Source organism: Schistocerca piceifrons, chromosome 8 (assembly GCF_021461385.2).
Source record: "Schistocerca piceifrons isolate TAMUIC-IGC-003096 chromosome 8, iqSchPice1.1, whole genome shotgun sequence".
Classification (NCBI taxonomy): domain Eukaryota; kingdom Metazoa; phylum Arthropoda; class Insecta; order Orthoptera; family Acrididae; genus Schistocerca; species Schistocerca piceifrons.
The window spans coordinates 122,253,178-122,271,470 of NC_060145.1; the positions used below are offsets into that span (position 1 = coordinate 122,253,178).

Here is an 18,293-nt window from a genome sequence, read left to right on the forward strand (position 1 = left end):
TTATGTGTCGCCTGGCCACCAAGAGCTGTTGCGCGACGAATTGATTCACGGATCCAGTTATATGGCTCCTTCCTTGTACAGCGATTTTACAACTATGACGAGTGGGGCCTGAAGATGGCAATAACATAATGCCGAAACTGGTAGCACATAGAAGTTCATAAAATAAACTAAATTTCTACAATACATACGGCTGTTGGTAAATTATTGCATCAAGACGTTCATGCCAGCCGTCGTCCCACGGTCCCATAATGGATCAACGAAGATTCTGATTTAGGTTTCCCCTTACTTCACTAAATAGCTTCAACCAAATGCCGGGCTGGTTCGTTTGCAATGGCACGGCCGACCTCCTTCCCCGTTCTTCCCTTATGGCACCGATGATCTCGCTGTTTGGTCCACCCCCGCCCCCCCCCCCCCCCCCCCAAATCAACCAATCAGCTAACCTTGTGACAGCTGAAAGTCTGAATCCTGTAAAAACGGGATTCGTTAGCATGCTAGAACTTGTGAACAAAGGACTCTCTGGAAGACCGTGCTCCTCAGACACATCCTTACAATGGAGCTCAGCAGGTCGACGCATCAGATCGTGAAATTTCTAGTGGGCTAGGGAACCAAAGTATTCTTGATCAAAAAAATTGAAATGGATCTGAAAGATATTGGAATATAGGATACCTGATTTACAACCAGGACACTATAAAATAAAAAGTTCAAACAGTCATTGGTATCTTTAAAACAAAATTAGCCCAGAACAACAACGTCATTCACAGAATAGTGAAGGAAAGGAAGTATAGCAGTGAAAACGAAAAAATATTGGACACGGATAAAGACCAGAAGAAGCGAAGCTGATCCGAATTATCGTGTTCCTTACACTGCCAAAACGAAGAAAAGGAATACAGTGGTACATAAATGCATATTATTTGCTGGTTCGAAGTCGAACGTATTAGCAACAAGTCTGTATGCTGCGTTTCTGGCTAGTTTGTGAACTGCTGTAACCATTCTCTTACGCAATCAACTGGTTGTGACAATACATGAATGAGCGCAGGTGTAGGAGTATATCTTTACTCGTTCGAAGTTTTCCAGGCATTTCAAGTTTCCAAACTGCTGGAATACAACAATGTCCCACCAATAATCACTGTGCACTTTTTCATCTGTTCTTGGTCTCGGTGGGTATAGTAAAACATTTTCGCAGTAATTAATGCGTGCATAAGGTTTTTAAAGATCTGTGCTTAATCACTGACGGCATCCCCTCCTCCTTCTTACAAGTGCACTGACATACATAAATAAATAGTTTTCTCTATTAAAAACAAAGGTTCAGAAAACCTCAATCCCCCATGCTAACGAAATCGGGATATTGGAACATCTGATTTACAGACTCCACGAATTTAGTCGTTACCAACCACTTGGGACTGCCATTTGTTCCAACAGTCACCTCGTCTCTAGTGCCATGTGATACTGATTTTTTGCTACCTAAGCCGAGTTGGGTAGTAAGGTTCCACCTTCATTTATGTACAAGTTACAGTCTTGTCATATCAGATGAATCTTTTCTGCAAAACGCTGTAGAATCTGGCCAAGGCTGGAAGATACTGCAGATCCCTTCTCGTCAGAGCAGACGTGTCACCTTTACAACCACATAATTCTTATGTGTCATATACCTGTAAGCACCAACACGCTGAGGACATAACTACAACAAAATATTATCAGACTCTGAACTAAGTGTAGAGTTGGCGCTGTCTGACGAGCCACGAGGCGCCTGACGTAATGGAGCTGTATCTGCGCAGCCTCAGAGATGGTTCTCGTGTTGCAGGAGGCGACCCGGTTGGCGCTGGTCTCTGGGGACCAGGCGACGTACGCGCGCAGCATCCGCATCATGGGCGACATCTACCGCAAGAAGGCCGAGATCAATGTGAGTGGTCACGCTCCCGCCTGATTCCTAACGTGTGGCGCTCAGGTTGTGGGAAGGTGAAACTGAGTTCTCGGCTGTGTGGCATCGAAACCTGCAACCACTATCCTCCTCCCTGCCCTGCTGTGCCTAAAGCATCGATTCATCTCATACAACAAATGTAACTAGACCTTCACAACCATAGTGAAGTAGAACCTGGCAGGTTAGCCGAGAGCGCTAATGCGCTGCTTGCTGGACTCGGGTAGGCGCACCGGCCCCAGATCGAATCCGCCCGGCGGATTACCGGCGTCGGTCGGTGTGCCGGCCAGCCTGGATGTGGTTTTTAGGCGGTTTTTCACATCCCACTAGGTGAATACCGGGCTGGTCCCCACGTTCCGCCTGACATCTGAACACGTTCGCACTATTCCATTAATTACACTCGACGCAGACAGTGGGGGTACACTAATTCTGTTCCGGGGGGTATGGGGTGGCGGCAGGAAGGGTATCCGGCCACCCCTTTCCACTAACCTTGCCAAATCCGTTCCTAACAATGCCGACCCTGCGTCAGCGCGGGACATGGCACCAGTGAAAGAAAGAAGGAACCATAGTGAAGTAGACCAGGTGTGATGATAGATCAGTGGAACAAATCTGTACTTAAATATGAGTCGACTACCGACTCAATTAAACATCTACACTGTCCGTCCAAAAATCTGCGGGACTGATTTTATTCCTGTCTAACAATTGTAAACAACGGATGTGTATTCGAACAGTCAGTTGTGAGCAGGTAGTGGGAGTCTGGTCGTCGTGTGACATCGTTGTTGTGTCACAAATCGCAACGAAGTGACATCTCCAAGTGTTGAAGAGATTCTTTAGACTGTATTGAAGAACAGAAAACTTTGTGCAAAATTTGGGCCGCACACTTCGACTCTCGAACAAAAACACAACGGCGCGTGGACGCCTGCAGTAAATTTCTTGATCGGAGGCAATGAAAAAGTTTCGGTTTGACGTCGTTACCTGACCTATATGCAAAATAACGCCACTCTCATGCGGGTATATTATCACCGACATCTAGGAAAGGGACTTGGTAGGCTTTCCCGTCGTAATAAGTCTTGAAAGCGATTGAAATTAGGTTGGCGGGTAATTTAATCAACAGAAACAATGGGTTTCCTCTTAGCAGGACGTGGAATCCTGTACTATCTCGCATCAGAATTGAACGCTATTCGGTGCGGCCCTGAGTGCGATATATCTTTGCCGCCAGTGTTCTACTAAGGGCGGCGCCACCTCTCTATCTTGGAGGGCAGCAACCGTGATGGACGCCGCATGCGCCACGTACGGTACGGTGGCCTATATTGGACGTCGATTTGCGGCCCTCAGCGGAACTCATCAGCAGAAGCAGCATTCTCCATGAAGATGGCGACCAGTTGGATCACCGAAATATCGAGTCAAGTTGATTTTAGGATCCGGCAGCAAACCCGATGAGACTTTCAAATGATTAGTGCAGCATTCGCATCTTTCCGACGCGCAAGTGGTAAATGCGAACACGTGACGTTATTACCACATACGTCCAAACAGGACCAACGTGTTATTATTCTTTTCTTGTCTATCGAAGGACAAACATCTGTAGACATCCTTCGGAGAATGAAGTTTGTGTAGAGGTGATTACGGATAAACGTCCGGGAAAATTGCAACTCACATCCCCATATCGCAAATGTCGCAACGCAGAAATTACATCAACTCAAGTGCGAGACGCTCTGTCGTCCACCTTATAGTCCTCATCTCTCACCATGCGATTATAACGCCTTTGATCGCATAAAAAAAAAGGCCTTCGAGGATCGAGGATTCCTTTCGGGCCAGGATGTGTAGCAGGCAGTTACGGACTTCTTCATGCAGCAGGACACGGTGTTTCATCAAACGGGTGTCTTCTGCGTGATGCATCGGTGGGGTTATTGACTCAATGCTCACGGCGATTTTACCTGATTATCATACACTGGCCGGCCGAAGTGGCCGTGCGGTTAAAGGCGCTGCAGTCTGGAACCGCAAGACCGCTACGGTCGCAGGTTCGAATCCTGCCTCGGGCATGGATGTTTGTGATGTCCTGAGGTTAGTTAGGTTTAACTAGTTCTAAGTTCTAGGGGACTAATGACCTCAGCAGTTGAGTCCCATAGTGCTCAGAGCCATTTTTTATCATACACTTCTGGACTGCGCAGCCCTCCAACGGAAACTTTTTGATCGTCCCTCAGAAATTAAAAATGCGGGCCATCTTTGCTTTGAGATATCATCACATGTGACAACAGTTTGTGTCTTGAATACGAACCTACAACAAAACGACAAAGCGCAGAATACGTCTCTGATTTTTCGCCAAGACCGAAGAAGGTGCGAATGTGACGCGCGAGTAGAACAACATCGGAAAGAAAGACAATTCTGACAGTTGCACATAGTTGTATGAACGTTCTGTGTGGTTTTACTCAAGCGTAGGAGGGGACGGGAGGGAGACTATGTAGAACATTTCAAGCTTTAAGACCAAAATCTTAAATTTCCTCTATTTCTTTATTCCAGTCTCAAAACTTTTTGGGCTACGGGATATACTGTAGTAAAGACACGCAAATATATAAACGATTAAACTCACATGTTTGGACAAGATAAAAAGACACTGGAATAAAAAAATTCAAATGGCTCTGAGCACTATGGGACTTAACATCTGTGGTCGTCAGTCCTCTAGAACTTAGAACCACTTAAACCTAACTAACCTAAGGACATCATACACATCCATGCCCGAGGCAGGATTCGAACCTGCGACCGTAGAGGTCCCGCGGTTCCAGACTGAAGCGCCTAGAACCGCTTGGCCACACCGGCCACTGGAATAGGTGGCATCAGTGCATTGATACAAGACAGTTATTTCTGGACCACGAAACAACGCTCGAGCAACTAAGAAAAACAATACATATCACTAATCAGAAGACACACACTAATTTAGAAACAAAGCACGTCACTGAGAGCGATGAAGAGAGATACCATCTATTGTTGGCACATTGCAGTATAACGTGGCAGGGTACCTTAGCAGCCGCACAGGAGGCGTCAGTGGTCCGGATGTTATCGTAATCACGAGCTGCCATCCTAATTCTGGATGATCTGATTGCCACAAATTACGAGCAACAAGATCATTAAATGGTTCAAATGGCTCTGAGCACTATGGGACTCAACATCTTAGGTCATAAGTCCCCTAGAACTTAGAACTACTTAAACCTAACTAACCTAAGGACATCACACACACCCATGCCCGAGGCAGGATTCGAACCTGCGACCGTAGCAGTCCCGCGGTTCCGGACTGCAGCGCCAGAACCGCACGGCCACCGCGGCCGGCAAGATCATTAAATGTTTCTCAGACTAACCCGCAGTCTTTTATGCATTTCCTGATGCCTGTACCACTCAAACAGTCTCACATGCCGCCTAAACGATAGGAGCAGGGGAATGAAGACTGTACCAGCCACGGAAAAGCATCTTGATGGCAAAAGAAGTCGGGTACCAGTGAGAAACAGCTCTTGCTGTGGGTGTTATTAAAAACCTCGGACTTAAAAGAAATCGGCAGCATCGGGTGATGGTTCTACTTGCAGCCAACCTAACCGTGGTCATCTGCAAAGTTTCGGGCAGGCTGCTCGGTACGTTAGGTTTCTAGACGCCGACTTCTCCGAATGGCCAGAATAGCTTCTCTGCTGCCCCTCTGGTGTATTCATGAGCGAAGGACCGTTCGGACTTCGCAGAGAAACCTCCCCTATAACGGAAAACACCGTATCGATGATAGTGAATTGATGTCGATTACGACCAGCAAAATTTATGAACAGTACCTCTACACTACGCCTTCATTGTTCCTTGTTTGGTATCTCTCGTCAGCCCTCTCAATACATAAAATCACGAATGAAATTAAAGTCAGAATTAAGCCTCAAAGGCTTTTTAATCTCTTACTAACCTGATTCTGGCTATCGCTGTAGAAGGTTTTGACCCTGGAGGGAGTAATATCACAACATCAACAGCAAACAGGCAAGCAGAGACAGAAAGATCTACACTCATTTTCCATCAGTTCCTAGTTATCTGAACAGCTTATCAGTAACACTCGTTTCCATAGGAGCAAAATATTTTCTGTCCAACACACAGCCGCTTCTCCTAAATCCTTTTCGGTAGTAGGAACCAGTCTCCGACACTGTCACCCTTACTCATCAGAGAACTGAATCGCATGTCTGTTAAGGTCTTCAATCCGAAGACGGATTTGATAAAGCTCTCCATGCTATTCTGTCATGTGCAAGCAAAAATTTGGAAATATGTGGTAATTCCGATGGGACCAAACTGCTGAGGTCATCGCTTCCTAGGCTTACACACTACTTACTCTAACTTAAACTAACTTACGCTAAGGACAACACTCACATCCATGCCCGAGGGAGAACTCGAACCTCTGAAAAGTTTGTAAGGGTGGTGCAGGGTAGGCTGTGCTGAGAAATAATTGCTAAGAAAAAATTCGATACGTTGAGCTGTTTTCGTGTCAATTAGCAGTGAAGTTAACCAATCAGGCCATTGCACGTGGAAATTCAACCAGCCGGCCAGAGACGGTGTCGCCTAACGAAGAACGCGCAACCGTCTGATTGACTAACTTTAGAGCTAATTAACACGGAAACGGCGCAACGTATCGAATTTTTTCTTCACATTATTTCTCAGCACAGACTACGCTACAACACCCCTACAAGCTTTTCAGACGACTTCTGACCATCCTGTATACTGCAACCTACATCCATTTGAACCTGTCTACTCTCCCCTCGTACGAACACACACACATTCATACACACACACACACAAACACACACACACACACACACACACACACACACACATACGTACGCATGCATGCAAGCACGCATGTCACTGCAGGAGTAAACTAAATTTTCCCTGATGCCCTTTTCCAGTTTCAAAGAGTAGTTAGTGATCTGTCTGCTAAAACAAAAATGTTCGATCTTCTCTTTCAATATATCCTTTAGCCCAATAAATTACAATTGGCCTTAGACGTATTCAAATCTTGTTTTAAACCATCCTTTTTCTTCTATTACTATAGTAATTACAATTATTTATAATATTAAAAATATCATCATTATTTCAGTAAAATGTGATGAACGTTTTGTATGTGTTATACTTTCATACGTTGTAAGGCAGGGTCTGAAATCTTTAATTTGGTCGGGTTAAAAGTAAAACTAATGTAATTTGTATTCTAGTTATGAAGTGGACAAGAACGTAATAAGAGCCTTTGGTCCTCGCTTGATGGCTACAGGTTCTTCATCCTGCAAATTATTTATTCAAAATATTCGTAAACTGCATCACAGACAATAGCTGCATGCACTTACGCAACAGGCGAAAGGTGACAGCTCGCATGACATTATTCGAAACTACTCATGCAGATTCTCTTTCAAGGTGATTATGAAGAGTTTTGGAACCTCAATTAATGTATTTTTCACTTAATTTTATCCGCGTTGTCCTCATCCCTCTATCACTGGATGATTCATGTGCAGTTTACGTGATGAATTCGAACTATGCCTGAAATTATATATGAATACAACAGACGTGCATTTTGTACCCTTGCACAGGACGACTTTTTAAAATACTATGAGGCGGTAATAAAAAATTCAAATCCATACGAGTAAGCATTCGTGATGGCACATCGTCGAAATGAACTGATAATACGAAAATAAATGACACTGATCACAATAAAGCGGAGATGGAATACGGAATTGACTTTTTTGTTTCTTTGGTTCACTCACAACCAATATTCTGTGCTCAGTGCGTTGGTATTTGTATACAACCGGTAATCTTCTTCTTCCTCTCTTTTTCAGAGGATGGCAATGTCATTAATTTGAATGCTGCTACTAATCCTTTCTTTTATTACTGTCGTTCTTTCTTCGCTATGTAGGTTGGACAGCGAACGGGAGAGAGTGCGCACATACCTTAATCCCCTTTTAATTCGAGTACTTTTGAGTCTTCCATTCCTATTGTTCTCTCTTAGAAATGGGCGAATATAATACTCAAGTTCAGAAGTGACAACATGAAAAGGGATCTACAAGAATGGACCATCATGCTCATATTTGAAAGCACGTAAGCAGGGAAGCATGCTTTCTCACTACTGTTCAGTCTACATACAGATGGAGCATGGAGTACATAAAGTAAAGGCAAACAATGCATATTAACACACCGAAACATGTGACCGAAAACTGAGCCTTGTGAACATCATTTTTCATTTCTTTATTGAGAAATTTGTTAACATCGGGTATAGATTTAAGTGTCAGGAAGTCGTTTCTGAAAGTATCTGTATGGAGTGTAGCCATGTATGGAAATGAAACGTGGACGATAAATAGTTTAGACAAGAAGATAATAGTAGCTTTCGAAACGTGTTGCTACAGAAGAATGCTGAAGATTAGATGGGTAGATCACATAAGTAATGAAGAGGTATTGAACAAAATTGGAGAGAAGAGAAATTTGTGGCACAACTTGACTAGAAGGGATCGTTTGGTAGGGCATATTCTGAGGCATCAAGGGATCACAAATTTAGCATTGGAAGCCAGCGTGGAGGGTAAAAATCGTAGAGGGAGACCAAGAGATGAATACACTAAAGAGATTCAAAAGAATGTAGGTTGCAGTAGGTACTGGGAGATGAAGAGTAGTATGGAGAGCTGCATCAAACTAGTCTCTGGACTGAAGACCACAACAACAACAACAATATTTATTTATTTTCTCCAATTTACATTTTACTCGCTATTTGGTGACCAAGACAGATCGTGTTTTCACGATATTAAATTCTACATATACTTAAAATGAAGCTTATTCGGTTTCTTAGAGTTTTAACAAATGAAATCAATACATAATTGCAAACTTAAAGTAATTAGCATAGTAAATGTGAAATAGAGTGGTTAGACAGAGTTTGTATTTGTGGACTGTCACCAATGACGCAGTCCAGGAGGAAGCACCTCAGAAGGACTTTCATCTACTGTTACTCGCCGCGTGAGGAAGAGAATGTCAGGACCACTCTCACCCTCAGACGGTGTGGTCCTACTTCTGAGTTAGGCTCTACTTTCCACCTGCTCTACACGAAAATGTGTGCTGTCCCCCATTTCTACAGGCTGTGCAAAATAGAACTCGCACAGAACATACGCTAACGGAAAAAAGCGCAACACTAAGAAATTGTTAATGTAGAGTAATGAAATTTCGGAAATATATTTGTCTCGGTAACATATTAAGTGGTTAACATTGCGAGATTGCAGATTAATGTCAATACGAGATCATCCATTGCAAATGTGGAATTCTGGTGCATTAATAACGGTATAACCGCCAGAATGTTGAATACGAGCATGCAGACGTGTATGGCTCAAATGGCTCTAAGCACTATAGGACTTAACATCTGAGGTCATCAGTCCCCTAGACTTAGAACTACTTAAACCTAACTATCCTAAGGACATTACACACAGCCATGCCCGAGGCAGGACTCGAACCTGCGACCGCAGCAGCAGCGTGGTTCCGGACTGAAGCGCATAGAACCGCTCGGACAGAGCGGCCGGCGCAGACGTGCCTGGATTGTATTGTACAGGTGCCGGATGTCAGTTTGTGGGATGGAGTTCCATGCCTGTTGGACTTGGTCGGTCAATACAGGGACGGTTTATGTTGTTTCTGGATGACGCTCCCGTTGTCGTCCGATGATTTCCCATAAGTACTCGATTAGAGACAGATATGGTGATCGAGCAGGCCGAGGTGACACGTCGACACTCTGTAACGCATGTTGCATTAGAATAGCGGTATGTGGGCGAGCGTTATCCTGTTGGAAAATACCCTCTGGAATGCTATTCATGAATGGCAGTACAAAAGGTCGAATCACCAGAATGATGCACAATTTTGCAGTGACGGTGCATGAGATAACCAGGAGAGTGTTCCTGCTGTCATACAAAATCACACCCCAGGCCATAACTCCAGGTGCAGGTCCTGTGTGTCTAGCACGCAGACAGGTTCGTTTCATGCCGTCAGCTGGCCTCCTCCTAATCGACAAATAGCCATCAGTGGCCCCGAGGCAGAATCAGATTTTTTTCAGAAAACACAGTATACCTCCATCCTGCCCTCCAGTGGGCTCTTGACACCTCTAAAGGTGCAAATGGCGGTGAGTTTTGGTCAGTGGATGCACGCTACAGGGCGTCTGGTTTGGAGCTGTCCTTGAAGTAACCGATTTGTAAGAGTTCCCTGTGTCACAGTGGTGCGACTGCTGCTCAAATTGCTGCTGTAGACGCAATAGGATGGGCCTGAGTCATACGCCAAACACTACGGTAGTTCCACGTAGTCGTCGGCAGCCGTGTCTTCTTGCGACCACACATTCTCCTCACCACCGCTGCCAGCAATCAAGCAAAGTGGCTACAGTACTGCCAACTCTTTCTGCAATATCTCAGACGGAACATTCAGCTTCTCGTAGCCCTATACACGACCTTGTTCAAACTCAGTGTGGTGCTCACGATCGTTAAGTGTTTGTTGAAAGCAAATCTGATTTGCAACCTCGTGGAGATGTTTTTAGTGCCATACTTATGCGATTGTCGCTAATTTTGAATAGACATTATCTTTCAGACGTAGAAAAACACCAACCAACTTGTGTTTATCTCGCACAACTCTTCCTTGCTGTGCGACTTCTTTTTTCCGTTAGTGTGTTTCATGCGTCTTGAGATAGGTAACCCAGCCTACATTATCCACATCCATAGCGGATGTTGTAAGCTGGATTGCCTGTCTTAAAGCGTATGAAATATTTTCTGGAGCAGTTGTATTTTATCCACACTGCACAATTATCTTACAAATTAAGATGGCTGTCTAACGCACACTTCTTTTTATGACACTCTGGGTACGACCACCAGTCACTTTTAAATGTGACACTATTTTTCATTTTACTATTCTACGTTCTTTAGACATCTACCATTTGTGCCTGTATTTGTATGTTCTGTCCTGTTTAATGGAGTGTTCAGTATTGTTCCATGCCTAGGATGGCACACAACTTTTGAATTCAGTGTTCACTGCCAACTATGTACTGCTTTTTCGTAGCCTCAGTAGGTCAGGCTTGAAAATGAAACTGTAAGGTTCGGAAGTAGTCGCCTAATATAAATACTGCAACTGTTGACAGAATCGTTAATAAACGCTTCTGGGATAAAGGGTTCACCAGTCTTAGTAATTAACAGCCTTTACGTATGACAAGGAAACGTTGGTAATTTGTAGGTGATCATGGACTAGATGTTAGGAACAAATGTGGCGAAATTTTAAACAAGGTCTCCCAAATACACTGACTTGTAATAATGAATAAGTGGTATAAATGGCAAAAGCGTCATTATATATATGGACCTCACCAAGACATATCACAAAACATATAATCAGATCAAACTAACTTCAACCTCATTAACCAAAGACATAGAAATTCCATCGAAGTGGTTGTCACATCCTCAGGAATCGACGTAAACTCGAACTATAATCGTCTCCAGTAAGATCTAAAAACTGAAAGAAATAACTCTTTTGAATAGAATTAATACATAATTACTTAAAGAAAAGACAATGGTACAAAAAGAAAGCTAACTCACAGAAAAAAAATAACAGTGTTAACGACAACTGGAAATCACTTGATGAGTTTGTACTTGAAGCTACCAATTGAAACAAAACGAACTGTAAAACAAAAATGAACGGCAAATAAAGCCCTTTCTATGGACGAAAAAAAATCATAAGGGTATAACAAATAAAAGTATAATAAAACAGATGTAGAGATCAGACAAGATAATTCAGACACAGGAAAATGATATGAAAGAGATAGATGAGGAAGTGGAGGGGATGGATAAAAAATATGATACTTCTGGAGTCCACAGAAACATTAAAGAAAGTACAGGTGCCTCTGTAACTTCAGTAGGTCGTCCTCTAAACACTTCTCTGTAGTCCCTCGCACCCACTGCAAGACACCTGCTCGCACTTTCTGGGAGTCTGCAAAATGTTGGTGTTGTCTGCCCAAAGATTTCTTCATAGCCCCGAATAGGAGGAGCCAAGTCAAGACAGTGTGGTGGGTATGCTAGTACCCGGAAACCCCATTTCAGCGATGGCTGCCATGGTTTTGCTACTAGTACAGGCGTGAGCGTTGTCGGGTTGAAAGAGCATCTTTCGTGACGGTGCACGCTCTCCACACACTGCCAACATTCGCCTGTGAATATCTGCAGTGTTTGCATCTCCTTTCGCTGAAACCACGTCGTGCAGCGCTGTTGTTGTTGTTTTCTTTTTTTTCTTTTTTTTTTTTTTAATGTCCCGTCGACAACGAGGTCATTAGAGACGGAGCGCAAGCTCGGGTTAGGGAAGGATGGGGAAGGAAATCGGCCGTGCCCTTTCAAAGGAACCATCCCGGCATTTGCCTGAAACGATTTAGGGAAATCACGGAAAACCTAAATCAGGTTGGCTGGAGACGGGATTGAACCGTCGTCCTCCCGAATGCGAGTCCAGTGTGCTAACCACTGCGCCACCCCGCTCGGTGCAGCGCTGTTCTTCACAACAATCCTTGTTTTCCGCTCACTTAAAGACAGCTCTTCTCAAACTGGCCTGTAGTGTGGACGGATTACACTTCTTATGATTGTCTTGCCATCTACGGTTAGACTATAGTAGTACACACTCGCAACTGTAATAATGATCAAATGGTACACCATGATTGACTGAAAAAAATAAAGTGTAAAGCAATAAGGAACTCCCTTCTTAGAAATGAACAAGCCTGAACTGCCTTTTTTAAGATGACATCTTTTATTACGAATCGCAAATCGAACTTATAACTACGACTCCGAAAGATTAAATGTTATGTAATCCCAATGCTCTTGTATGGAATACAAATAACGCAGAAATGAAGAAGACTAAGGGATTGATGTGTCTGTATCGACGAGTGTTAAAAATATCCTTCACACAGTGAATTACCAATGACGATGGTGTGAAGCGAATCAGTAAGGATAAGGAAGCGGGGAACGAAGTCAGAACTAGAAAAATAGAATATATTGGTCACATCATGAGAGGAGAAATATATACAGGGTGAGTCACCTAACGTTACCGCTGGATATATTTCGTAAACCACATCAAATACTGACGAATCGATTCCACAGACCGAACGTGAGGAGAGGGGCTAGTGTAATTGGTTAATACAAACCATAAAAAAATGCACCGAAGTATGTTTTTTAACACAAACCTACGTTTTTTTAAATGGAACCCCGTTAGTTTTGTTAGCACATCTGAACATATAAACAAATATGTAATCAGTGCCGTTTGTTGCATTGTAAAATGTTAATTACATCCGGAGATATTGTAACCTAAAGTTGACGCTTGAGTACCACTCCTCCGCTGTTCGATCGTGTGTATCGCAGAGCACCGAATTACGTATGGATCCAAAGGGAACGGTGACCGACCTTAGGTACAGAAGAGACTGGAACAGCACATTACGTCCACATGCTAACACCTTTTTATTGGTCTTTTTCACTGACGCACACGTACATTACCATGAAGGGTGAGGTACACGTACACACGTGGTTTCCGTTTTCAATTACGGAGTGGAATAGAGAGTGTCCCGACATGTCAGGCCAATAGATGTTCAATGTGGTGGCCATCATTTGCTGCACACAATTGCAATCTCTGGCGTAATGAATGTCGTACACGCCGCAGTACATCTGGTGTAATGTCGCCGCAGGGTGCCACAATACGTTGTTTCATATCCTCTGGGGTTGTAGGCACATCACGGTACACATTCTCCTTTAACGTACCCCACAGAAAGAAGTCCAGAGGTGTAAGATCAGGAGAACGGACTGGCCAATTTATGCGTCCTCCACGTCCTATGAAACGCCCGTCGAACATCCTGTCAAGGGTCAGCCTAGTGTTAATTGCGGAATGTGCAGGTGCACCATCATGCTGATACCACATACGTCGACGCGTTTCCATTGGGACATTCTTTAGGTATCTTGGTTGACTATGGGGTGAGGAGCACTGAATGTTAATGAATTATCTTGCGATTGTAAACGTTGGGGGAGGGGGTGGGGGACAGAAGAAGAGGCAAAAGAGAGATACTTGTTTTATCACATAAAATTTTTTTATCTTATAAAGTTTCTCCTTTCAGTTGCAAGAGGGGAATATTTATCTTTTCTAATGTGCATGTTTAAAAAAGTTTAAGCTCAGCAGTATTTTCGATGTTGAAGCTATTTTGTTTCCTGTTTAGAATTCCTTTCGTTGAAAACGACTGTAATCTAATGACGCAACAGTTGTACAAAAAATGGTTCAAATGTCTCTGTGCACTATGGGACTCAACATCTGAGGTCATCAGTCCCCTAGAACTTAGAACTACTTAAACCTAACTAACCTAAGGACATCACATACATCCATGCCCGAGGCAGGATTCGAACCTGGGACCGTAGCAGTCACGCGGTTCCGGACTGAAGTGCCCAGAACCGCACGGCCACCGCAGCCGGCCAAGAGTTGGACATTTACACATGTAAATTAGTTCACATTTCCAGTGACGATGTCAAACGAAAATAAATAGTTCATTGTAAGGGGGTTGGGGTAAGTTTTGATAGCAAAATGGATCAAGTCAATACAGTTACTCGAACGTAAAATTTCCGAAGCTTGCAATGGGGCAAAGCATCTTCTCATATTGATCTACGTTTATTTCGACAGGATTCAGTAGTACAGAACTATGATCTTCATTTTTAGCTTTACGATAGTAAGAAAATCTTTCATCTAAATAAAACTGCAGAATCCAAAACAATACCAAACATTTTGTCCAAAAATGAGATATTTATAGTGATAAGCACGCCCAGGCGTTCTGCCTGCAAAAGACCTGGCGTTCGCCGTGCCTAGCTGACGTGACGTCACGAACAAGCGCCGAGGCCTTCCTTTGAGTCGCTGCGAGTGATGCCCTTACTGGCGGTGTCGCCGTCGTGGTGTTGCAGAGCCTGTGGCTGCAGCGCGCCTACCGGCAGTACGAGAGCGCCATGGGGTCCGCGGCGGAGATGGGCGACCGACTGTGCCAGATGGAGGCGATGGACGGCGCGGCGCGCTGCCTCGAGGCGCTCCGGCTGCAGCACAAGATCTGCAACTGCCGCCCGCTCGAGTTCAACACCAGGCTGCTGGAGGTCGCCAGTTCCGTCGGCGCCAAGGTACCGCCTCCACAAATCTCCAGTCGCTTCCAAGAGATCCCAGAACAGGACTTGAGGGCACATTGTTTTTGCTGGTAGAGCACACATGCTATACTACAGGGTGTTTCAAAAAGAATATATGAAAGTTGCGAGCTCTATCTTCTTGTCTCGTGTTTTCTACTGAAAATCTCGTGCTTGTACTCTTGCTAACTTTACTGTTACAGAGATCGCCTAAACTATTTTTTTTAATTGGTCCTGTGTGCAACAAATAATTTACTTGGTCTTTCAGCTGCCACTGCTTGATCTGCTGCAATCCATTATTTAACAAAAACATAAAAAAACCTATTATTCATGCTGAGTGCAATCCATTTTCTGTATGGCGGCTCCTGCTGTTGCTGCGGCTATTGCTGCTTACTACAACTACATATAATTCAAGAGAAGGGTTTGGTCAAATCTAAACTCGATAAATGATAATCCAAACAAGTAATGAACTATATTCCGAAAGCGATTCTTTCTCATTCAATTAACAAAACGCTAGAAACTCTTTGAACAATCGCTTCGTATGTAAATCTGCCTCCAGTTGCATTAAAGCAATATTACAAATTAATCAAACTCTTGAGACAGACTGAAATACTTCTCAGTTAAATGCATAGTGAAACATTTCCCTGACAATTACAAAAGAAATCAATGACAAAAATCAATACTTAATCTATTCACCTAACAATGGCTTCCCTTAATAATTCAACTCGTATCATTATCGAAATTACCGTCTGCTCCTACGCACATACACAAACCCTTTTCTTTAAATTAATAACGCCGGCCGCGGTGTTCTAGCGGTTCTAGGCGCTCAGTCCGGAACCGCGCGACTGCTCCGGTCGCAGGTTCGAATCCTGCCTTGGGCATGGATGTGTGTGATGTCCTTAGGTTAGTTAGGTTTAAGTAGTTCTAAGTTCTAGGGGACTGATGACCACAGATGTTAAGTCCCATAGTGCTCAGAGCCATTTGAACCATTTTTTAAATTAATAAGCGCGCTGCAAATTATAAAAAATATCAACTAAATACCAAATCCTGTGTCACTGCTGGCGGACACGGCAGTACGGCAGCTCGGCGACGACCCCTCGCCCAACACACGTGTGCGCCACAGTAGGCGGGCTCCTGCACTGGCTTCCAAACTGCCACTAGTTAATCTGTGCGCTGCGAAGCGCGACAACAATATCTTAGATTCCAGAGCTTGTGTATGCGCGCTGTAGCCAACCTTTAAATCCTAAGAGAGTATTGCCAACTCTCATACACGTACTACAAAGTATTATTTTGTCCGAACTATCAGTCGCTGCGCCTCGGCTCGGCTACTGGAGAAACGAATACAAAGTCTAGTTTACATTAATAGCCGCTAAATGTCAGTTGTCTTCTGCTTTGCTTGGTAACCGTCATACGAGGGGCGTTTGAAAAGTCCGTGCAAAAATAAAAACTGCTTACGTGTTTGGGTTAAACCTTTTTTCTTTTTCGACATAGTCTCCTTTTAGACTTATAAACTTCATCCAACGCTGTTCTAATTTGTTGATGCCTTCCAAATAATAGGAATAGTCCAAGTCTGCAAAATAGCCATTAGTTGCTGCAATTACCTCCTCGTTTGAATAAAATCTTTGTCCCGCCAGCCATTTCTTCAAATTGGGGAATAAACAGCAGTCCGAGGGAGCCAAGTCTGGAGAATAGGGAGGATGTGAAACGTGTTGGAATCCTATTTCCATTAATTTTGCGACCACAACTGTTGAGGTGTGTGCTGGTGCATTGTCGTGATGGAAAAGGATTTCTTGCGGTCCAATCGTCGTCGTTTTTCTTGCAGCCCAGTTTTCAAACGGTCCAATAACGATGAATAATATGCACTTGTATTAGTTTTACCCTTTTTCAGATAGCCGATGACGATTATCCGTTGTGAATTCCAAAAGACAGTATCCATAACCTTTCCGTCCGAAGGAATGGTTTTCATCAATTTGGTGCAGATACTCTCTTGGTAAACCATTGTTTAGATTGTTCTTTGGTCTCAGGAGTATAGTAACGCATCCATCTTTCATCCACAGTGACGAAACGGCGCTTAAATTCCTGCGGATTCTTCCTGTACAGCTGTAACAATCCTTGGAACACTTCACATGGTTCCGTTTTTAGTCAAGCGTGAGCAATCGCGGAACCCATCTTGCGGATAGCTTTCTCATGTCCAAATGGTTATGCAAAATATTTTGTACCCATTCATTCTAGATGCCCACAGCACTTACAATCTCATGAACCTTAACTCGTTATCCATCACCATATCATGGATTTTATCAATGATTTCTGGAGTCATAAACTCCACAGAGCGTCCAGAACGTTCAGCATCACTTGTGCCCATATGGCCACTTCGAAAATTTTGAAACCACTTATAAACTGTTCTAATCGAAGGTGCAGAGTCACCGTAATGTTTATCAAGCTCCTCTTTAGTCTCCTGAGCTGTTTTGCCTTTCATAAAGCAATGTTTAATCACCACGCGAAATTCTTTCTCGTCCATTTTTTGACAATCACTCGACTTCCTTGATTCACTTGAATGCCAAACATAAAGAAATAGACAAATATGGCTGAAACTTGGTGTGCGTTCTTTCCAAAGATGCTACTAACTAAAAATGACCTCGATACGCGTCGGTGGTGCCATCTCTCGGACATTGCACGGACTTTTAAAACGCGCCGGCCGGAGTGGCCGTGCTGTTCTAGGCGCTACAGTCTGGAGCCGAGCGACCGCTCCGGTCGCAGGTTCGAATCCTGCCTCGGGCATGGATATGTGTGATGTCCTTAGGTTAATTAGGTTTAATTAGTTCTAAGTTCTAGGCGACTGATGACCTCAGAAGTTAAGTCGCATTTTGCTCAGAGCCATTTGAACCATTTTCTTTTTCAAACGCCCCTCGTATGTTTAAAATGGCTACTCTGCAGCAGAAATCATTTTGTGTTTTCGAGTTTGCGAAGTGCAATTCCGTGATTACTGTGCAAAGACTCTTCGGGCTGAGGTACTAAATTGATCCTCCGAATGGGTGGAACATTCTCAGATGGTATCGACAGTTTCTAGATACAGGATGTGTACGTAAAGAAAAGAGTCCTTGCCGCCCTCGTGTTCCTGAGGAAAATGTTGCAATAATTCAAACTGCTTTCCAACGTAGTCCTTCAAAATCAAATCGTCGTGTCATTCAGGAGTTACAACTGCCTACAACAACAATTTGGCGTGT

At 43.7% G+C, this 18,293-nt stretch overlaps 1 protein-coding gene across 1 annotated transcript in view; it reads left to right on the forward strand.

Moving 5' to 3' along the window:
• Positions 1 to 18,293, forward strand: part of LOC124712115 (43 kDa receptor-associated protein of the synapse homolog) — a 308,753-nt gene that overhangs the window by 251,237 nt on the left and 39,223 nt on the right. Inside the window, exons 7-8 of the mRNA XM_047242413.1 lie at positions 1,799 to 1,897; positions 14,878 to 15,069. Coding sequence (XP_047098369.1) covers positions 1,799 to 1,897; positions 14,878 to 15,069 — 291 coding nt within the window. The remainder of the gene's footprint in view (positions 1 to 1,798; positions 1,898 to 14,877; positions 15,070 to 18,293) is intronic.